General features: G+C 36.9%; 1 protein-coding gene across 5 annotated transcripts in view; it reads right to left on the bottom strand.

The window, feature by feature from the left end:
• LOC149544890 (serine/threonine-protein kinase ATG1c-like) overlaps nucleotides 1–24,149 on the bottom strand; it is a 121,422-nt gene that overhangs the window by 6,408 nt on the left and 90,865 nt on the right. For all 5 annotated transcript variants that reach the window (XM_089795445.1, XM_089795446.1, XM_089795444.1 and 2 more), the window contains 3 exons: nucleotides 18,655–18,748; nucleotides 18,488–18,568; nucleotides 18,272–18,380 (listed from right to left, as the gene is read on the bottom strand). In XM_089795445.1, the coding sequence (XP_089651571.1) occupies nucleotides 18,272–18,380; nucleotides 18,488–18,568; nucleotides 18,655–18,748 (284 nt within the window). The remainder of the gene's footprint in view (nucleotides 1–18,271; nucleotides 18,381–18,487; nucleotides 18,569–18,654; nucleotides 18,749–24,149) is intronic.

Here is a 24,149-nt window from a genome sequence, read left to right as displayed (position 1 = left end):
ATTACTTATATCAGTTATATGAGCAAACATTGAACAGTATTTTCATATAATGCATGATCTTACAAGCTTGAAAACACGAGTACTTTGAAAGTTAGATATCCATGCTAATTGCATGTTTCAAATTGCTGATATCAATAGAATTCAACAGTCAGTAGTGTCTGAATTTCACCAATGAGTATTAAAACCCGTCTTCATTTTTCTAGGTCGGAATACACCTAATTCTAAAAACGAAATTTGACCATTATATTAGATTCTGTTACTTTTATCAATATTATGATCATGTGCTTCAAAGATACTTAGCTCAATGATCAATTTTCATTGTCACAAGATAGCTCGAGGGTTTTGCAATAAATTTGTAAAATTCTGAAATTTTTAATGAAGCTTTCTGCACTTCAGAGCCTCATTTTACTGTTGGATAAATGAATTGAAGGAGTCAATGGATGGTACAGTTTTATTATTATGGCTTGAATTTATTATTGAAAAGGAAAGTAATGAGGTAGTTGTAATCTAAATAATTGCTACTTTGCAAACATAAGTAATGTAATTGTATTAAAAAAGCAATAAATGATTGGGTACAAAGTGTATTCCAACATTATGTCTAGCATTTAATCTAAAATTATCTGACGTTGACCATTTGTGGACACTAATATTTTTTATTTTTTAGCATTGAAAACAACATAAAAAATATTTCATTTCCAACAGTTTAAATGAGTTTTGAGCTGCTTGTAATTATTTCAAAAGGTATATCTTAGCACAATGTTGATTTTACATGCATTCCCTTGTTGTCGGTAAAATGTATAGTGTAGCCGATGGGTAGAATAGTATCCGAATGGGTGCGTGACACTTGAGTCACCCCTTCGGAAAGGTATATGTACACGTCCGAGATGGACTTTGGAATCATCATTGTGATCATTGTAGTCATTGTATTCGGATTGTAATCATTGAGTGCATATATGAATAAAGTATCTGTTCTACGTTGAATCGTGTTGTACGACATGTGTTAAGTTCTTACCCGGTAGAGTAAACATTTGGCACTGTTGCAAATTGTTGATATCAATAGAATTAAATAGTCAGTAGTGTCTATCAGTTTCACCAATGAGTTATAAAACCTCTACCTACATTTTTCTAGGTCAGAATACACCTGATTCTAAAAATGAAATTTAACCATTATATTTGATTCTGTTACTTTTATCAATATAATTTGCCTGTGCTTCAAAGATGCTCAGCTCAATGATCGATTTCCGTTGTCACAAGATAACTTGAGGATTTCACAATAAATTTCTAAAATTATGACATCTTTATTTCGGGGTTCTGGAATTTGCCCTCAAAATTTATTTTTGGGTTCTCTAATTTGTGAGGTTGCTTCTTTGCATGGGATTTTATGCCAGGCGTTCCTGTTTTAGGTTTATTACCATTTTCTCTGAAAAAACGATGATTTGTAATTTTTGGGTTTGGCGATTTTTACCTCAAAAACGCAACATTTTGCATTGGGTCCATCTGCAAAATTTTAGAGGGTTTGCCAATTTTTCCTATAAATCACAGTAATCGGTTCTCAATGTGTCTCTAGTGACAGGGAAGGACAACTTTATTATCCAACATTAGGTTGTACATTATGTGATCAATTTGGGTCGGAAGTTATGCAAATTCTAGAAAGGTTAGAGGCAGACCCATCTCAATGAAAGAGTTAGTGTCAGGCTCTTGTCCTTGTCTCTTGTTGTAGAGCATTCTAAAGAAGGGAGCGGCCTTCTCTATTTTTTCTAGATGGATTTTCGCTACTCTTGGAAACTTTCTTGTTAGTTTTTTAGCAAGTTTCTATTTCTTTTCTATTTAGTTTAAGGAGGCTATGTCTCCATTTGTTATTACTCATTTATGAATAATGAAATGTCATAACACAAACAAATGACAAAACTGTGTGTAAAAGTCCATAGTTCCATTACATGTCAAAACTGGGGGGTGTTGGTTAACAGAGTTGCCCTTCAATGATAATGTGCATATACTTGACACTATAAACCTGTTTCAAATTGAAACCAACAATTGGCTGAATATCAGTTAGCCTCTGAATTGAATTACAGGTCCCTTTAAGATTTTCAATGAATAATAACAACAGAAAATTAATCTATGATGACACATTTTACCTGAAAGTAATAAAGGCTACTGCTATTCATTCATAAACATGACATGAATGTGCATTATAAACTCTTTCAACAAAGAACATAGACTTTGTTTAAATTCCAATCAATTCACTCAATATAAACTCACAAACCAATATAATTCATTCAGATACATGATAAAACTTTGAAGAAGTAAATAGCTACTACACTGAGAAACAAATCCCCATAGAGATTCATTCACATAAAAATTTAAAACCAAACACGCAGATCTGAACATGCAATCACCAATTATTCATTTCATTCACAGATAAAATGTCTTCTTTTTTAATTACATGTATTAGCCTGCTAACTTTCTTTAAAAGCCAAGTTACCTAACTCGGCCATGGAGTAAATTAAGCAGTTTTTAAGTAACTAAAAGATTGCTAAACTTAGTAAAAATCCAAGGAGACTAAACAGGGGAACTGGGATCCCACAGCATGATCAGGGTTGAGGTGGTGTTGTGGAGCTCACTGGTTGACCTTGCCTTGCTGGAGTGGCACGCTGACCCTTCCATTCCAAATGTGTTGCAGAGAAGTTCAAAACGATCTGATAATTAGAAAGTCTGATGTGTATAATTCATTGCTTCCCAGACCACCTTATCCTTCCTTACTTGTACCACTCTATGTTCGTGTGTCTCCAATTGATCAATAGAAACCGTTAACAGAGATTTGATTCTTGCTACCCTTGAGAAATTTTTGGTTGTCAAAGATTTGGTTTCCTTCACAAATTTGATCTTCTCCTTGAAGTATTTTATTATGGCATCTGCATCCTCTACTGTTTGCCCATCTTCCTTCAGGAATTGAACATCAACTCACTTCAAATCTTTCTACATCGTATGAGCGAGCTTAGTTGATTCTTTCAATAATTTGACTGACTCCTTGTGACACTTTTTGATAATTGAATTCCTCCATTCAATATTCTTCTTGGAGACATTCAGCACATTATCATCTAGATTTGATGCAACATAATCTGTAAAAACTTCAATACTCCATATTTTTACATATCATTCATTTGTGCAATTACCGCCAACCACTTAGTTTTCTCCTTTTCCCAAGAGGTTATCTCCAATTCCAATTACTTAATCACCATAGGGGCATCTTTACAAACTTTACTTAGATCAAAATGATATAATCAAAGTCGTCCTGTATCACACCTTCCACCCAATCATTGAAGACATCTGCTATGTGCTTGTTCCTCTAGATTTGGTCCAACATCTTTTGGTTCACAAGAGATTTGGGATCAACAGGCAGGAATTTGTGAGAGTCGCTGTGGGCTAGGATGGTTGATGGTGTTTATGTCTTCTACTGCAACTCTTTCTTCTCTTTTTCATCTTTCCAAGTTCTGGAAAGCATCCTCTTAGTATAGGTTTCCAAATGGAAAGCATCTACAACTCGAGTTGGCTTCCAAATCAACTTTCGCAATCATAAAAACCTTAAATAAAGCATTTTCTGCCTCCTTGTCTATTACAAGCCGCATCACTTCTACCAACCAGCGCGAGAACCTAGGATACCGATTCGTCCTATATAGGGCTAGTTTCCGCATCTAAAGAGGACTAATGCATGGTACTTCTGAAAGCCTTTGGAAGTTGGTCGGAAGCCAGCCACAGACTTCCGGATGCGCATGGAAGCTAGAGAATGGCTTCCATGCACCTCTGGAAGCCTGTGGCTGGCTTCCGGCCATCCACGTGAATCCGGAAGCCTGTGGCTAACTTCCGGCCAGCTTTCACAGGCTTCCAAAAGTATCGAGTAGCAACACGGGCCCAACGGTCAATAACATAAAGAAAAACCGAAACAGAACTAAAGTTCCCCATTGTGCTTGCCTAAATTGATTTTTTTAGGTTATTTTTTCCTATGTGTTGTTGGTAAATTCTATATTGTAGCCGACGGGTAGAATCGTATCCGAAAAGGCACGTGACGATTGAGTCACACCTTTGGAAAAGTATATGTACACCGTCCACAAGGGACTATTGATATCATCATAATCATTATTGTAAGCATTGTACTTGGAGTGCATATTGCATATATGAATAAAGTATTTGTTCTATGTTATATCTTACTGTATTGCATGCGATAAGTATCTATTTACCATGTATGGTAAACATTTGGCGCCATTGCCAGTCAAACCTAGAACAAAGGAAGTGTCATGAAGATTAATGCTGAATCTACTTAATAAAGATATGAATAAGATAAAAAATAAGGATGTGATACGCACAACACAAGAAGTAATAATTTTAGCACAACAGGCAAAGCGCAAGTAGAAGCTTCAGCAGCTTACCGACAAACACCGAGGGAGTGAAGGAGCACAGATAGAGGGAATGTATTCACCTAGTAGACCGAGGAGTGTCAAGGAATTGCTAGAAGAGACTCAATAGCGATTGAATTTGGTAGAAGAGATAAGGGAAGAGTTCGTTAACTTCTATACGCCGAGGGTAGAGAATCCAAACAGAAGGGAAGTAACTCGCACGGCTCGAAGTGTCGAAGGAGCACGAGCGTGGAGTGAACGCTTTGTTCCCAATACACCTGACGAATGGATATAGGTAGAGAATCGAACTTCACTTGAGGAAGATTTTTTCTCACTGGGTAATGCAGTTGTCCTAAGTAGGGCGCTTGTCTGAAGCAGCGCGGTTGTGCAGAACAACGTAGGTGCTTAGAACAATGTGGATACTCAGAGCAACGCAAGTGCTCAGAACAATGTAGGTACATAACAAGTATCACAGAATCAAAAAAAAGTAGCAATGGCAAGACCAAAGGAAAAACTGCTAAAGTTGAATGGTGATGGGACGGTTGATCAAATCAAACATTTTAAAACATGTGAAACAATATGGATGGCGAATGGCGTAACGAACCAAGATGACTGGATCCGAAAATTTTCGGTGACCCTACGGGATGTAGTGATTGATTGGTTTTCGGATGCCGATCTTTAGAAATTAACTACGTGGTCGAACGTCAAGAAAGAGTGCATAGTAGAATTCCAACTACTGAGGGATGATAACAAAATAGTAGCGGAAATATACAGTACAAAACAAGGGAAGAACGAAACAATCCAGGTATATGCAAGAAGGTTGAAGGAGCTAGTGGGGAAAACGGAGAGCCAACCAGCGAACAAATTAAAGAAAAGATGGTTTGCTGAAGGGTATGGCCAACACTAAAGAAAAAATGAAAATTGTACCTCCAGCATCGTACATAAATGCGTATAATTGGGCAATGGATCTAGAGAGTGAGCAAAAAAGAGCAAAAAGAACAAGCACAAATTGTCGGACTCAGACGATTCATCTTCCAAAAGTAACAACAGCGACAAAGAATCAAGTAAGAAGGTTCGAGCGTTGTAGAAGGATATGTTATGGATGATGGAGTTAAAAAATCTAAAAAAGAATCCTGACTCGGTGAAAGGGGAATTGTGGTGTACGAACTATAAAGAGGGCCACACAAAGGGTTCTTGCTCGAAAAAACAATTTTACAACAAACTACGGGACATTCCACCAAGGAATGCCCGTTCAATATGAAGACGAAGGGACACCAGCAAGTGTTGCTGACATAGGAAATGTCCACCATAGGAGTAGGAACGAACACGAACAATGACACAACCTCAAGAGGCTACTGTAACAATAATTGACGCGGACGAGGCAATAACAATAATAATAACAATAATGGAGGCCGAAGTCGGATACAATACGACTCGAGTGGACAATCAATGATATAATGTTGTGCGTGCAACCTCTGGGGGCACTTTGCCAAAGACTGTACTACGAAGGAAATGCCACAGTTGTTGCGCAGATGGTGCAATCTAGGAGACCACGAGGATTTGAAATGCCCTAAGCAAGGGGTGAACTTGTTAAGCAACGAAACATGTGATGAGGAGATACTAGCCATCACTCGCGAACAAGCAAAGAAGGCAATGTACCCAGATGCAGAGGAAGAAAAGAAGAGGTTGCAGCAAGCATGAACGGAGTTGGAAAAACAAATGGAAACAAAAAAATTACAGACAAAAGACACTATCGGCACTTCAAAGAGGAGCCTGGCAGAACAAAATATTATAATACAGGTAATGCAAATGGAAGTTCGTATGAAATTGAATCACCACCTTCTTACAATGCCTCAGTTACGAACGACAATATTGAACATGGCACCACTCTTGAAAGCAACGGAAGAGACGAGAAAGGATGGAAATAGAGCGACTGCAGCAAACCCAATGCTATTGGCACTCATAGCAAGAAGACATCCTGCAATAGTAGATATGAGTATCCTGGGAACCATACTCACAGACACAATCGTAGACGGAGGGTCAGGAGTGAATATATTACCAGAAGATGTATGGAAGTTGGGACAACCTACATTGTGGCCACTTACATTTCAACTACTCACTGTCAATCAGCACAGGATCAAGCCTTTAGGGACCCTGATGGCATAGCCTATAACCATTGGAACGTAGCCATTCTTACTGGATTTCGTGGTCATCCCATTAAAAAGAAAAGGGCATCACACCATCCTCAGACGAGGCTGGCTGGTACAGGCGAAGGTGAAACATGATTGGAAACGGAATACCTTGTCCATGGAAGGCGAAGACCGGAGATTTGTAATCAATTTACACATAGAGATGGTAGGTGAGGAGGTAGCATCGTCGGATTTTGAAGGCGAAGGCAGAGGGGAAGACGAGGGGAAGAAAAGAATGGAACCTGATGAAGAAGGGATATTGAGATTGGAAGGAGGGTCTAACGATGATGACCTAAACTCGGTGAAGGGCCTACTCCATTGGCAGATGGAGGACTATGAGATCTTTCCGAGTTGTAACATGTTAGGGGTCAAAGATGGAAAAGAAGAGAATGAAATTCCGAAGGAATACAAAGAAGTGAAAGAAGGAAAGGCGGTTACAACTGAAGCTGAAGGAAAGAACATACCGTATGACCGATACAAGAAAGAGAAAATACCGTACGAATCTAGCAAAAGGAAAGATTCCATCGTACGGTACAGGTGAACGGACCACGCAGAAAGAAAAGGTTACACCGCACGAGGAACTTAGTAGAAAGGTGTCGGCAGCAAGGAAAGCACATTGTATGGTTTGCATGGGAAACAACGAGAAAGGGCTTTATAAAAAATTCAGCAGTACAGAGTGAAGGTTGTAGAATCAAGAATACAGTTACTGGCAGCAAGGAGTGACAGCCGACGGAATTCATGGTACCAAGTTTAAGAATCACAATAAAAAACAAGCTAGGAGATATGGGAAGCCTGAGGGAACTGTATAATTTAAATAAACTTGATGAGCGATGACTACAAACACAATGAGGCACAAAAGTTACACAGAATAGGTACAAGGCATGGCATGACAAGCACTTAAAGTTGAATAAATTTCAACCAGGCCAACTAGTGTTGAAGTATAATGGGCACAACAAGATCAAACCAGACAAGTTTAAAATAAAGTGGGTTGGGTCATATAAAATCAACGAAGTGGGCAATAATATTATGGACGCTCGACGAAAAGGAAGTGCCCATGAATGGGTCGAAACTGAAAGTCTACCATGAAAGAAATAACGCCTCTATGGATGAACAACTCAAAGAGAGTGTAAACATAAATAAAACAAGTAATGATGTATATATGTAAATATAAATAATTAGAACAAGCTTGTGTAAATAAGAAATCAAAGAGATAAATAATAATATTATAATAGAGCAAGTGTTAGAGTACTTTATACCATACGACATCACGAGAGTAGAGGGAAGTAATCAATACTTAACATCGTACAGTATCAAGAGAACAGAGGGAAGTAATTCATACCATACGGTCTAGAATAACAAACATGAGAACATGTTAAGAAGACAATTGTACGACAGCGTCGTAGCAAGAAAGCATAGAGAGTGTACCGTACGGCTGGTTGTACGGAAGTAGAAAAAGAACAGGTTACAAGAAATAGACACCATATACATTGGCATATAGAGTATACCGTATGGTAAGTAAAAACACAGGGAAACATTTTGTACGGCTAGAGAGGAGATACTGTACGGCCAACAGAAAGAGTAAGCACCATACGGCCTTGAAGAATATTGTAAAACTTGAGCATTTCATATAGAGTATAGCAGCTACCATACAGTGTACGGACTTTTGAGAAAAGAGGTGGACAATATGACCCTTTGTGGCAGAAGAAAGCCTGTATACCGTACGGTTGGAGACCGTATATTACAAACACCAAATGGTAGCAAGGAAGGTTAAAATCAACACCATACGCCATACGGACAGACAGGGAGACATACCGTACAGCCAGCATGGTGAGTAAGAAATAGACCTCAAAAGAAGTCGTACGGCCAGCAAAGAGTAAGAGATACATCTCAGAAGGAAGTCGTAGCCAGTACGATCATCATAGACAACAACTAATTACATAATGTATGGCCTTACAGGTACTAGAATTTCGTACCGTCATTTCTATTTGTCTAGTAACGTATGGACTTGTGGGAAGGGGCAGTACAGAATAAAGACATTGTACAGAGGCATTGTTAGGTATTCCGGGAGGGTTCTAGCATGGGTAGACAATTGGTAATCTCAAAAACCCGTAAGTGTAGAGACAACAAACAACAAAGAACCGTATGACCGTATGGCAACAGGGAAGCAGGACGGGGAGTGAAAGTGATCATTGTATGGTGGAGGTGGAATACCGTACGGACTTGCACATCCAGAACGTACGAACTTAACAAAGTAAGCCAAGTCTATGCCATACGGCTACTAAGGAGATAAGAGCTGTATGGTAATGAGATTGAAGAAGGAAAATAAAGAGTAAGCATTGATAGGTACACATTGAAAGAGTACCTCTGTACAGACAGGTAGATCTACAAAGTATAACCCTACTATGCAGCATTGGTTAATTTGTCTCAACAATTTTGTAATTGCCATCCGAAGACTTTACTTTTGGGGGGATGATGTTGTCGATAAATTCTATATTGTAGCGGATGGGTAGAATTGTATCCGAAAGGGCAGGTGACGGTTGAGTCACCCTTTCGGGAAAGTATATGTACACCGTTCGAAAGGGACTACTGACCTCATCATAATCATTATTGTAAGCATTGTACTTGGGGTGCATATTGTGATATGAATAAAGTATTTGTTCTGTGTTATGTCTTGCAATAAGTATCTGTTTTCCCTATATGGTAAACACTATGAAACCCTAAAACAACCCTAAAGGTGAATTTTGAAGCATTCGCAACTCATTTTAGAACTTTGTTTGCACCTACAGCTACTTCTCATTTCGTCTCTAGTTTGCATTGCCATTGTGAAGCCATGTTTAGCATGTTCGAAGAGGATCGATCGAAGGGCGAGAGATAGCTTTCTCAAAGGAGTTTAAATCATTCATAAGGGATCAATCCCATTTTTGAGTATTTTGATGAATTTTTTTGAGTTTTTGACGAATTGATTCAAGTTTTTTTTTTCAATTTTTTTTTTAAAGATATAAAGAAGCAAGTTTGGATATCTATTTTAGTAGTTTTTTTCACTTCTTTCCACTTGTATGCATGTTCATAGTTGTTAGGACCTAATTAAAATTTATTTATTTTCTTACAGAATGCAAAAAAATCGGCAAGAATGGAGGCCAGTGGTAGTGCTAGTCAAAGTTCAGTGGGGGACCAAGGAGATTTGACCCCTTGTGAGTTTTTGAGTCAAAGTTCAAATTCAAAAAGAGGTCAAAGGGTCAGGGATTTGGTCTTGAATGAGAGTTGGTGGGTTCATATGGCATATGTATTAGATTTCACCGAGCCCATCATGACTATGCTCCACTTTTCTGATACAGATTGCTTGGGGGATGCGTATGATGGCATGGACACCATGGTTGAGAAGGTAAAACATTCTATACATGCACATGAGAGTGACCTTACACAAAGTTAAACTTTAAACAATCAAGTGAAAGCAGTCATCCACCATCGCTGGAATAAGATGACTACCCCATTGCACCTCCTTGCATATATGCCTTATCTCCTAGGTACTATAGTGAGGAGGTACTTAGTATGTCTGGTAGAGTTGCACCATTTGCAAATGAGGAAGTTGCTGAGGGGTGCCATAAAGCTCTTACAAGATTCTTCCCTCTGGAAGAGATGCATGAAAAAGTGAGGAAAGATTTTGGGTTGTTTGCTTTGGGGTTAAAGCATTCTCCATTTGCACTAAAGGACCAAAATAGAATCGGAGCTATCACATGGTGGTACATGTATGGTCAACCTTTGAAGCATCTTCAACCTCTTGCAATCAAGGTTCTATCATAAGTAAGATTTTAATTTTGTTTTGTTTTAAACTTTTAAAAAGATTTTAATTTTGTTTTGTTTTAAACTTTTAATATGTATGTTTACACTTGCATTCTAGACTTTAGTGTTTCACACATTCTTTAAAATTAATTTGCTTTTCATTTGTATGTTTTTTGTGACAACTATCTAGGTTGCTAGTTCTTCTACTACTGAAAGGAATTGGAGTACATACTCCTTTATCCATTCAGTGAAGTGCAACCAATTGGGCTCCAAGAAAGTTGAGGACTTGGTCTTTGCGTTGGACTAACCGCCAACATTCCCCTTTGGGATTCATGACATGGCTTAACTGCATCCCATGTTATATAAGTCTAGTGGTTGTATCAAGCATTAACAACGCAATCTTTTGGTGCAACGACAACCCTAGTTTGTAACAAGTGGTATCAAAGCTTGGTCACAGGTTCAAATCTCCTTGGATAACGCTGAGGGGGGGGGTTCTTGGACTAATCACCAATATTGCCCTTCGGGATTCGTGACATGGCTTAATTGCCTCCTATGTTTTATAAGTCTAGTGGTTGTATCGCGCATTAACATGTTGACCTTTTGGTGCAACGGCAACCCTAGTTTATAAAAAGTGGTATCATAGCTTTGTCATAGGTATGAATCTCCTCAAGTAATGCTAGGGAGGTTGGACTAACCGCCAAGGTTCCCCTTCGGGATTCGTGACATGGCTTAACCGCCTCCTATGTTCTATAAGTCCAGTGGTTGTATCGAGCATTGACAGGTTGATCTTTTGGTGCAACAACAACCCTAGTTTGTAACACTTTGTCCATAACAACTTGCGCCTTTTGTCATGTAAGAATGATCATTAGAAGGAAGGGGCAACAAAGCTTTGGGATGTAGCCCCTGAGTGTGCAGATTCCGATGCAACACTTCATGAGCTTACTACTATCGGAGATGGTGATGATGATAGTGTGGCACATGGTGCATCTGGCATATCTGGAACCATGTTTGGTTCAAATCATCTTTCAGCAATTGGAGATGATGATGAGAATGTGGATTTTCTTGTGAATCCTTACGATTTAGACTCAGATGCATATTAGTTGATTGAATCTTTAATCATTAACTAAATTTTTTTTTAGTTGAAATCGTGAATGTGACCTAATTTTGTCTATGAAACTAAACTCTAATGTTGGACAAGTACTTATTGATATATCATATGAATTTTGAAATATATTGAATTTTGATAAAGGGTGAAGTATCAGTCATACTATCAAATGATTTGTTTTTGTATATTTCTTGCATTTCTTTGCGCACACACACACACATATACATTTCCTCTTGCATTCACATCAAAAAAAAATCCTACATCCCATATCCAATTCTGGAATGCGCATCCGAATCAGTAACTTAGGCGAGAACCATAACCAATGCACAAAGAAAGAAGGCCAAACAAAGCAGCTACAGGCACATGATCACATTTATCAATATATAGTCACTGCAAAATGGCTAAATAAGAGAATGGGGAAGAAGCTTGAAGAGGAAATTGATCCAACTATGGAGTTCGCAGATTTTCAGAGACAAATAAGAATCCAAAAGAGGAGAAAAGAGCAAAGAACTTCTCAAAGATCACTGGGGATAAATCAAGGTCTCAAACATTGCATATGGTAAAATCTAGAACTAACAAGGCAAAGGGTGAAATCTCTCCAAAAGAGTACAATTTGATAGCCTATGATCTAGGGCTTGCCACTAGGGAGTAGGTAAATGAGGAGTTTGATGGATTTGTCTAGGCAATGAAGGAGCAATTGAAGAAAGCGGAAGATAAGGATAGCAGGCTGAAAAGTGAGAACAAAGCATTGTCGAGATACCTGCAACAATACATCCAATAATGTAGGAAGACAAGGTAATTATTCCACCCACGACTCTTCTAAATGAAATAAGTTGTTTGAGAGATCATTTGTCATTTCTTATGAAGAAATGAGAAAGATTGTCCAAGGCACTAAGGAACAAGTGAACAATGTCAGTACAGTCGAATCTGAGTTTGTCAAAAATCTGGTCCAAATGTACGAACGAACTGCGTCTGATCTTGGCAAAATTCACAATGTGCATCAGGCTTGGTATGACGCTCATATCTATCAAGACCAAGCCATTTCACAACTAGGAAAGCTAATGGTGATTTCATGATGGAATTATAATGGAGAAAGAATCATATGACTTCCAATGGTTTTGTGAGTTCTTTGAGAGATCAAATGAGGGCTCAACTTGACTAAGGAGAGCAGTCCGATTTATTTACAAAAGTATCTCTAACGCAGTCACGGCTTTGTTTTCAGAAAGGGTGCTAAGAGAAGAGATGATAATTGAATATCTGAAGGGCTTAGCAGAAGGATTCTTTTCCAAAAAGAATTTTTCAGCAAAGGATCTGGATTATTTCATCATTCTCAAATATCATAGTCAAAGTACAAGAAGTAGCACCAAAATGGGAAATGAAGCTGGCCAAATGTGAGTAGGATATAGCAATCATGGAGTTCAAGCAAGAGAATGTGCAAAATGTCTCCCCAGATTAAATCAAGATAGTCCTATCTCAGTTCACTGCATTCAATGAAGGGAATCCTTCAATGGCTAGTTCGGGGTGAGAGGGCATTTAATGCGTACTAGGCATTCATTTCACCCCACTCTCCTATTGAGTAAACTTACATTACGGCCATTTATTACGCAACCTTATTGGGCATGTGCATTTCTATTGGTCCATATAAAACCACTCATTAATTGTAGATCCTCTCCTCTTTCCAGAACCCTATTTAAGGCTAAGATGACAAAATCTAGGTTTGTTGTTTTGTTTAAATCTTGGCAACCCATTGTAATCCGACATCCATTTAAAGGGTTCACTTATCCTTTGTAAAGGAGGAAATTTTGAGATTGTTACTAAGAGCTACAAAGACAATACAGTTTTCATTGTTGGTTTCATGGCAATTAATTGAAGTGTTTTGGTGCTTGCATGGTTTCATTGTTCCCTCATTTAGAGTACAATTGTTTCTCAAGTGCTTGGATGAAAGTGGTTAAAAGTATTGTTATAGTGGAATCATCTTGCTCATACCTTTTGTTCTTTGGTGATTCCAAAGCACAGTGTAAGGTTAGTTTTGAGCATTTAGTGGATGTTTACTTCTATCTTTGACACACACTGTTCATTATGATGGTGTACATTGGGATATGAAAACTCCTTGCACAACCCTTGAGGATTGCACTAGATTTGTGTTGCTGTTCAATTTGGTGAAGCAAAGTTTGGTAGATTTCATCATAACTATATTCATTTTTCAAATTCTTGGGATTAGATTAGAACTCCAAAAACATTTATCCTATTTACTTTAGGGCCCATTTGGTAACTGGAATTAGAATTCTAAAAAAATTCTAGTCCATTGTTTGGTTCCACACAATCGGAATTGGAATTGGGAAAAAGTATAATCTGGTATCCCCATTGACCCCCAAAACAAGAATTCCAAATTCTTTAAAATACTTCTTATTTGGAATTCCCATTTTAATTCCCAATTTTTGAAAATGAGGATTTCAACTAAAGATTCATCTGGAATGGAAAATGATCTAAAATCAGCAACGAGACTTGAAAATGGTGAAGGTGAGGTTGAAATATTCGCTCAGAGTTGTTCAAATAGCTTTATTGAAATTGAAGTGGGGGACATTTGTGGAAGACGAAGAAGAAGTGAGAACGAGATTTGGCGAGAAATGGGAAACTCCGGGGTGTGATGAGTGGGGTTTGATTGGAGTCATTCTGTGAGGGTAAGCGACTCTGAAGTAGAAGCGGAGGTGAACATTTTTACTGCAAAAGGTGTCTGCAGGAGCTTCTATTCACTTTACATTGTTTCTGACATTAATTCAAGCACTACATAGTCTGGGTTTCCAGTTCAAGAAGGAGAATTTGATGAACAGGGAAATCTTATTTCATTATTTTTAAATGTATTTAGATTTTGAAGATGTGATCTTGTGTTCAGGGTTGTGGGAGAAGATGGTGACAGTGTGGAGGCTTTAAAATTTTAAATATATGGAGTCCATTCACACATTTTTCGCATTTTATGTGCAAGAGATGAATTTTCTTCACTGCCTCTACTGATGGCACCGTTCGTGTGTGGAGTGGTGGTCATCAAAGGGGACATGATAGACATTGGCATGAAAAAATTATAGGTCTCTTTATTGATTCAATGGTGGATATAGAATGTTAGATTTTTTTGGTTTGAACCAAACAACCTGGGAATACCAAATTCAAGATTCCAATTTTTTTTTTATTTGTACCAGACAATCCCAAACAAAATTCCCAAAACCATAACCTAGATTTCAAGTTCTAGATTCAGAAATCTTGGATTCCAAATGCCAATTCTCAAATCATATTCCATCAACCAAACGATTATGCATATTTCGTGAAAACCCCTGAAAAAGCACTTCCATTGCAATATCATTTGATTAGCTCCCATAAATAGTATTGACTGAATCATCCTAAGAACAACAACATAAGACCCCCCTAGATACCTACATATCACATCAACTATTGAGCTTATCCAAAGTCAAGAATTGACATAACCTAGGAGTCAATTGTATGATCTTTCACAATCTTACAATACACATGATTTTGCTCAAGAGAGGATAAGATGGTATTTTATTCTAGGTTGATGCAGTCATAAAACACCCCATCAACACATCCTACCTAGGAAGAATTTTCCAGGTTTGTGTTTGGGTTCTCTTATAGCAGTTGTCTGATGCTAGAGATACTGAATTCCCCAAGGCCCCCACAACCCCAAACAAACTACTTTAAAAAGAGAGCTGGTATGTTAAATTTAACTACCCTAGTGACCAAAAGGCCAAATTATTTAACCACATATGTTTATTTGCTTAATCAACTCAACTAGGTCAGCAACAGGCAGGTTGGCCAAAAGGGGCCCGTTTATTTATTTTTAATTATTTATTTGCTAAAACAACTCAACTAGATTGGCCACAAAAAATGATATTTTTAAACTTTCAATAACTTTGTTTATTATAACTTTATGATTAGTCTAGGGTCAACATGATTGGAAAATAGGGTCGATATGATCCCTCTCTCCATATCCCTAGGAAATTCCTAATTTTCAACGGATATTTCAAGGAGATATACAGACAAGGAAACTTCATCTAAAGTCTCCAAGTCCTAGTGATGTCACCATATGTGTCCTAACGTAGGGAACCATTTCTAAAATGTAAAACATGTAACAAGAATCAAGGTATAAGTCTCCAAGCAATTATAACCTATCATTCAAAATTAATAGAAATAGTTCAATCTAAGATGTTTCTCAACTTAGTTACTAAGATATATCTAGTACCAACGTCTTTATGTACAAGCAATAACAAGCAAAAACAATAATTTTAGGGAACCTTTGAGGTCCTTATGTATGGCTTCCAAGTCCTCTAGAGCTTCCACTTCTATGTTGTGGCAAAGTGAAGCTTCTCTCCCATGGCAATAAGGTAGGTGTAAGGATCCTCTACTTTCGAGATTGGTGCCTAGAATAGGTGTTATGGTAGATCAGTGGTTTCATTAATGTCTAACATACTCCTAGTAGAGAAGTTTGGCAAACCAGAATAGAGAGGAATGAGAATGTTTAGCCTCAACAACTGAACAAGAGCATTGATGATGGAAGAAAGGAAAACTATAAAAATGAGAGGGTCATTTGGAATCCAACTAACGACACGCTTGTAGCTGATAGACACACACTTTGTTTAGAAGAGAAATCAAAGGAAGCAGTAGAAAATGAGAAATTTTTCACTGACGTGAACCTGAATGGGAGATTTAAAGGTTTTTGGTCAAGTCATGATGAGCTAAACAAATGGATTTCAGAGTTTTGGCACCCCATTTTGGATACAGATGTTCAAGTATATCCATATGCCTGAGGGTTTTTTGAGTTAACTTTCAAGAATGTGCAGGATAGGAATAAAATCATGGGTGATTATCAGTGGAATTGGGAGGACAAGCACATGCTTCTGTTGAAACCTTGGTACCCGACCTTCACCCTCCTTTTGAATTTTCTGATTTGAATCTCTAGAAGCAGTTAGAAGTCATTGGGCATTTTATTGGGGGTAGATGAGGGTTCTATGCAATTTTTTTCACACTAGCTATGTGTGCATACTGATTGAAATGGACACAATGGAATATCTTCCTTTGGTTGTGCTGAAAACTGCAAACGGAAATTGGTTGCACCTTTTAGATTATGAAGGGATCCTTTCAGATGGCGCAGGTGATTTTCAAACATGACATATAGCTAATAAATGAGCTAAACTGAAATTGGTCAAACAAGCATGGAAGGAGGTGTCACCGACTCACCACAACATTACTCGGTGGAAAATGATAGTCAGGGAGATACCCCAAAAGAAAGCCAAAAAGAAAAGAGTAAGGAATCTGTTAAGGAGCTGAAAGAATGGGATCCCTCAACTTCAAAGGTTATGGAAAGGAAAATCTCATCTTACAAAGATAGTATTAATACTGATCTTTGTGCTGTCAGGAGAGATAAGGTTAGCAAAGGGGATCACATTGCTTGGATAAAGGGGTAAAACCTTCTAATCATTCTACCGAGAAGTGGGAAGAGACTGTAGAGATGGAGGAAGGAAGGAAAATGGTAAAAGGGAAAAAAAGGATAAAGGGTCCGAGAAGGAAGGTACTTTTGAAATGCTACTCCTGTCACAGGCTACAGGTGGAGCAAAGAGGAATGTATGATATATGGACCTGTTAATGGGTTTCAGCACTTGGTTGCATGAGATATCCAAGGAGGTGACTCCCTGTTTGTAGCCACTGCTACTCCAGACCAGGTTCAAAAACCTAATCTTAATAAAATGGGTGCAGAACCCTTCGTTTTCTTTTACCGATCAAAAAAATTATAACTCAATACTAAAACACAAACAAAAATATATCTCAAATCTGGTGGTTAAGTTCAAGAGATCATGAAGAAGAGATAATGTCCAGATTTAACAGCATTTGATGTACAATTTCCAGGTTTGACTTGATAATGCTAGAGCCATGTAACACAAATTAGCTTATGACCTATGTAACATAAAATTTGGCTTGATTAAAGCATCTGACTACATGTTACCTGCACTTTGAAATGTATCACGTCTTCAGTTTGAACAGACTTATCAATTTCTATCTACTAAGGCATCTCTAGTTTAACCTACATATCTAGAAGAAAACCTTTTGAATTCAATTTCAACAGAACTCATTATTTGGTGATGAAATTCAAGAGATGATAGCCAGGCACACAGTAAACGTTTATGAATGAGCACAATTCCAAGCACATGTTCATTTAGAGCCATTTTAAGGATGTTTTTAGTGAACACCATTAGTGCAATCATGATTGAAGCATAAGGGCTGAGTTAGAAATTGTGGATAAACTTTTACACTGAAGGAGCTGAAAAGCAATCTAGGAAGAGTAGCATTCAAGGAATCAAAATTACTTTTTAGAAAATGCAAATTAAAATGATAAATTAGTAAATACAAATGGATCAAGGCTAGAAGTGACACATTCAAACACTGGAACTTGAAACACAATTGTTAAATCCAAGAGATCATCAAATTTTTGTATTGCCCACTAAGGGTTCCGAACCCCATCTTATGAGGCCATTAAATTTTACTAAATGTGTTAGTTTTTCTATAAAATCATTTTAGTTACAAGCTGAAAATACTAAAAAATGTACCAAACTACTATCTGGTTATTTAAAAAAATTATACTTTCATAAAACTATTGAATTTTCCAATTATGAATAGTCAAGCTCATGTTACTCAAGCATCTGTATTTCCACCTATCTATAAGTCAACCTAAATAAAAATAAAACATGAAAGAAAATGTGGAGGTTGAAAGCATAAATACAGGACATGGTGAGAAGAAGCAATGCCTGGATTTTGACGAAGCAATTTACAGCATAAGTCAATACAATTTGGGCTCAAGCTTCCTACTTCTGGTGGAAATGATAATTCCTTCGATTTCAATATGTTGTGCTTCAGCTGACAACCAAGGACAGCAGAAACATTTGTAAGTCAGCAGCAAGAAAATAAGTCCTATATGGCATAACCAAAAATTATTCTAGAGAAAAACATTTTCTTTGCCAGACCTGTAAATGATTAGTCCCAGAAAATGGTGTCCTTCCTGTTACAAGCTGAAAAAGAATAGTGCCAACACTCCAAAGATCTGCCTGAAGATGACAATAAATTTTCCTCTTAAATTACCGAAAGGGGAAACAAATGTTATACTTTTACTAAAATTAAAGAGAACCATCACCTTTGCATCATACTTTTGCTCTAGCATGATTTCTGGGGCCATGTACAGAGGTGAGCCACACATAGTTTCCGCTAATCCTTGAGGTTGCAATGGCCTGCCATTGTAAATTGATAATATATCATTAAATTCAAAGAGAGTGGATCCAAAGTTGTGATGGCAGAATTGAGACCCATTTTCCAAAATAGATTCCCCTCTTACTCTGCAACATTCAACACAATTACTGAAAGCTTCTGAATATTTAATTACTTTAGCATTTAATGTTTAATTTACTTAGCAGCTTCTGCGGTGATCCAAGAATAACATAGAGATCATAAATCTAGATATAGCTATACCCTGAAGTTCAATTTTACAACATAGAGGTGTAGACAGTAACAATTAACTTATTTTGCTTTGTCATAACCATGTGTCAAATAATTCAGTCTGTGGGTACCCATTTGGAGTTAGTTGTCAAAAGTTACCAATACTGTTCCACTTGGCAACTGTCGAGTACTTTGAGTATGGCTCTAGTACTTGAGGAAAATAGTCTAATCCATGTCTGATCATCCCAAGACAACTTCAAAAATCTGTGTAAAAAATCCTACGAATAAAGACATATTTGTTACTCATTTTGGTATGCACTGTTATTTCTGTTATACCTTTTATGAATATTTTTATGGAGAAAAGTTAATGATATGTGAGGGAAAGTTTATGAGTATAATTCTTTTAAGGATTTGAAATTTTATTTCCTTTTGGAGAAAGAGTTATATGTGAGAGTTTACAGGGCTGAGAGAGAAACTTATTTTTGTGGAATTGATTCTTCTTCAACCATGGAGGTTTGTGAAATTGGAGCGAGTCTGAATGATGCATACCAAGTTGGATTTATTTCCTCTTTGTTCCTACTTCTATTGAATCTCCGTAGGACTTCAGGTATGGATTGAACTTATTAATTGCATTATTTATCTGATTAAATAAAGATCTATTTATATGTTCTCTTGATGTTCTATAATTGTATATTTAATTCCTACAGTTATTTAGATGTTTTGAGTTTCTATTTGTGAAAATTGCTATGTATTTTTCTATGGTAGTTAGCCACTAGTTTTCAGAGATATAATATTTCTGTTAGAGGGTTGTCGGTAACTCGAGTGATGGAATATTGTATTGTGATATCTTTCATGTGTTCTTATCCATGATTCTTGAGCATGCGACATGTTTCTATTATATGCTTTGGAATTATATGTGCTTGATTTGGGTTTTTTTTGTTGAAATAACTAAAGATCGTTTCTACAAATGTACTTTCATTGCCATTTTAATTGGTGATTTCCAAATGTAGATTTGGATCTCATATATGTAGATAGATAGATAGATAAAAATTTAACGTCCACGAGGCTAAAAATAGCCTATGGGACAGCAAGACAACTCAAGCAGACTTAAGTAACAATGTTCGTTGCTTGTGTAGGATGATGATGAGTCCACCCAATTGCTCAATGTACTCTTCGTTGAATAGGTTATGCCAAGAACTGTCACATATAGCGTCCGCAAATTTATCTCTACTACTCTTGTAGGCTTCACATTCTAAAATAAAGTGCTGTTCAGTTTCCAATTTTCCAAAATTGCAGAATCTGCAAATTCTTTCTTCCCAAGCCTCCTTTGGCCTCTTCCAACGTCCGGTCTCACAACGAAGTTGGTGAGAGTTGGTTCACAGCTGAGCAATAAGAATTTTAGCCCTCCAAGAAATGTTGGCTCCTATGTATGCTTTTTGGAGTTGATCACAAGCGGGGTTGAACTCATTTATATAATATAATTTCTTCCTTCGGATCTCGCTTCTCCAATTTCTCTTGTAGAATTTCTCCATGACAAAGACCTTTATTTCTTTATTATTTGTGGGGCACATATTGAATTGAATATTCCATTTACTCATCCATTTGATGTTTTGTTGCGTCCATGTCCTTTTTCGCTGACATAGTGTGTCACTAAAGACCACTTTAGGCCATCTATCCTCTTCCATTTTTCCGATTCTTTTTAGATAACTTAGAAGGCGAACCATACCAAGTGCCTCAATAGGAGCAGCCCCCATTTCACTTAGCATGATATCATATGGAACAGTGCTTTTGATTTTAAACTTGCTTGTGATCAAGCACTTTTGGATTCCTTCGATTTGTTTCAATTGTGCTATAGTAGTGTTGCTGGCCCATAATTCACACCCGTAAAGAACAACTGGCAGCACTGAATTGAATATTCCATTTACTCATCCATTTGATGTTTTGTTGCATCCATGTCCTTTTTCGCTGACATAGTGTGTCACTAAAGACCACTTTAGGCCATCTATCCTCTTCCATTTTTTCGATTCTTTTTAGATAACTTAGAAGGCGAACCATAGCAAGTGCCTCAATAGGAGCAGCCCCCATTTCACTTAGCATGATATCATATGGAACAGTGCTTTTGATTTTAAACTTGCTTGTGATCAAGCACTTTTGGATTCCTTCGATTTGTTTCCATTGTGCTATAGTAGTGTTGCTGGCCCATAATTCACACCCGTAAAGAACAACTGGCAGCACAAGAAGACCGAACAAGGTTTGAATAGTTTTCCAATCCCACAAATCTGCTTCACGGCACCTATTCTAAAGAGCATAAAAAGCCTTCCACCCACCTAATATCCTTTTATACCTGCAGCTAGACCAGCTTAGTTTTTTGTTGAAATCGATGCCAAGGTATTTATACTCCGCAACTTCTTCAAGAACACTTCCATTGTAATAAAATTCATGTTGGTGTTGTTTTTTATTATTAGAGAAAATCATAACCTTAGTCTTGCTGATATTGACCTGCATCCCCACCATTCCGCAAAAGCGCTCAAGAGAAGATAGATGATCTTGCAAACCAAGGGCAGATTTGGCAATTAAAATGAGATCGTCCGCATATAGGAGCAGCTTTATAACAAATTCACTTAGCTGAATGCCTTCACCCTTTTGCATGTTTAACCACTCTTCCAGTTTGTCAATATATAAACCAAACAAAGTAGGAGATAAAGGGCAGCCCTATTTGACCCCGATATCGCTCCTAAAACATTCTGAAATGCCATCTGAAGTTATGATTTTAATGTATAATATGAGAGGAGGAGACATGTCTCTATAGTTAATTACCATTTAGTTTATAAAAAACTATATGCATAACTCATCTTTAACATATATATAATATTAATATATTAACCATATATGTAATATAATATAATATTATTATATTATTATATAATAATATATAATGCATAATATATATAATATATATTATATTACATATATCATATATATATTATATAAAAAAATATATAATGCATAATATATAATATATATTATATTACATATATAATATATATTATATATATAAGAGGTGCACCCGATCTTAATACAAGGAGCCTGATAACATATTGAAGAATATGCCGATACAAATCGTGACTGCCGATAGACATGTTTATCTGTTGATAGTTGTCTTGCAAGTATATATTAATCCAAACACACACACACACACACACACACACACACACACACACACATGTATATATGTTTAATAATCAGCAATAACAATTTATTTGAAAAACATAAACACAGATTAGTATATCAGATAAGCATCATTTACTTCTACTGATGCTAAAACATTAACAATCCCTCTTTAGCAAGGGAGAAGTAATACACCATTAGAATTTCAGCATAGAATACCTGATTGCTTTATCTAATCTTCACACAATGAAGCAGTTATAAGTCAGATAACAAAAAATCATCATGTTATGAACACTATCATAATGTATATTATAATCTCTAATTATCTGAAACAATATCTAGAGTAATCACAATGAAAATGTTACCTATGATCTCTAATTGCCCGAAGCAATGACTAGAGATGTCCATGGTGATAACATAAAATTTCATGATCTCTAATTGCTCAAAGCAATGTCTAGAGATGTCCATGAAAATTTGTTACTCATGATCTCTACTTGCCCGAAGCAATGTTTAGAGATGTCCATGAAAATTTGTTACTCATGATCTCTAATTGCCCGAAGCAATGTCTAGAGATGTCCATGATAGTAACATGAGTTCGTTATCTATGATCTCTAATTGCCCAAAGCAATGTCTAGAGATGCCCATAGTAATAACATAAGATTTCATGATCTCTAATTGCTCGAAGCAATGTCTAGAGATGTCCATGAAAATTTGATGCTCATGATCTCTAATTGCTCGAGGCAATGTCCAGAGATGTCCATGAACATTAGGTACTCGTGATCTCTAATTGCTTGAGGCAATGTCTAGAGATGCCCATGGTAATAGGCCTATTATTTACAAGATCGTCACCTTTCACTACATATATGATGCTACTAAACAACAATAGAAGCATAAACTCACATGAATTGAAAATTTTTAATTCAATATTCAATATTACAAGTCATACCAAGTTTTTCTCTTTAGAACTTCTCCTCATAGAGAGACAATATCATCCACAAAGGATTGCATCTCAAAAATTTCTCCCTCTGAACATTGATCCTGGGAAGTCAGGTCCTCTTGTTACTTCCTCAGAAACTCTCTTTTCCCAAGGATGCCTATCAAACTCATCACTCCCTCATGATATACGTAGTAGGCCCATCAACATCATGCAGTCACCCAAATGGATTTCTAGACTACCTCTGATTATCAATCTTCTAAGCTCCAGCATAGCCTTTGAAGAAGTGTCATACTCCCTCTTAATGTAGAAGAATCTCATAATCTCAATCATCAAAGATACTTGCATCAAAAGCCACACTTTATCCATCTTGATCATCATGGTCTTTGTAACTACTATCATTAGATTTAGTTTGCACAATATTTGGTAGCATATTTGAAGTACCAACCTTCTTTTCCTGTAAGAATATCCTCAAACATAAAGGAAAAGATCAAAGCAAATGAACTTTTATAGTATGTATAGACTAACAAATAAATGAATAGATAAATGTAAAAGATACAAGTACTTATCTGCCCATGACAATCATGGAATATCTCCTTTTCTAAAGATGGTTCAAGTGGGAATGAAACATTGCCTATTATTCCCCCCAAATGTAAAGTCACCACTACTTCTTTCTAAGTTCCAACTTGCACTTTCCATCCATAGAAGCTCCAAACATTAAGCTTAATATTATAAGCAAACACGAACTTGTCCACGAGGGGTAGGCCCATTAAATCACATAGTTGCATGAAGTTATAGTCCTCTTGACTGTTACAATTTATTGATCACTAAAGATTCCACAACATAGTTTACTCCCTCCGAATCAAATGATCGATATCACTGACGGTTGATGAAACCATATCCTCTATTTGCTCCCTCTGATAAATGTGTCAGAATCCTTTTGAACATAAACCTTCTAAGCTTCTAAAATAATCTTCCCTTTAACAAAGTGTAAGACTTACTCTGAATCTGATATTAATCCTCCTTTTCCTACAAGAACATTCTCGGAGGAAAAGATCAAGGCAAATGCTTGTATAGAAAAATAAGCGAGATAT

Source organism: Cupressus sempervirens, chromosome 8, assembly GCF_028749045.1.
Source record: "Cupressus sempervirens isolate cs-2001-9-10 chromosome 8, ASM2874904v1, whole genome shotgun sequence".
Taxonomy (NCBI): Eukaryota; Viridiplantae; Streptophyta; class Pinopsida; order Cupressales; family Cupressaceae; genus Cupressus; species Cupressus sempervirens.
The sequence above is the reverse complement of the archived record's forward strand: the minus strand, read 5'-3'. Positions and strand labels throughout refer to the sequence as shown.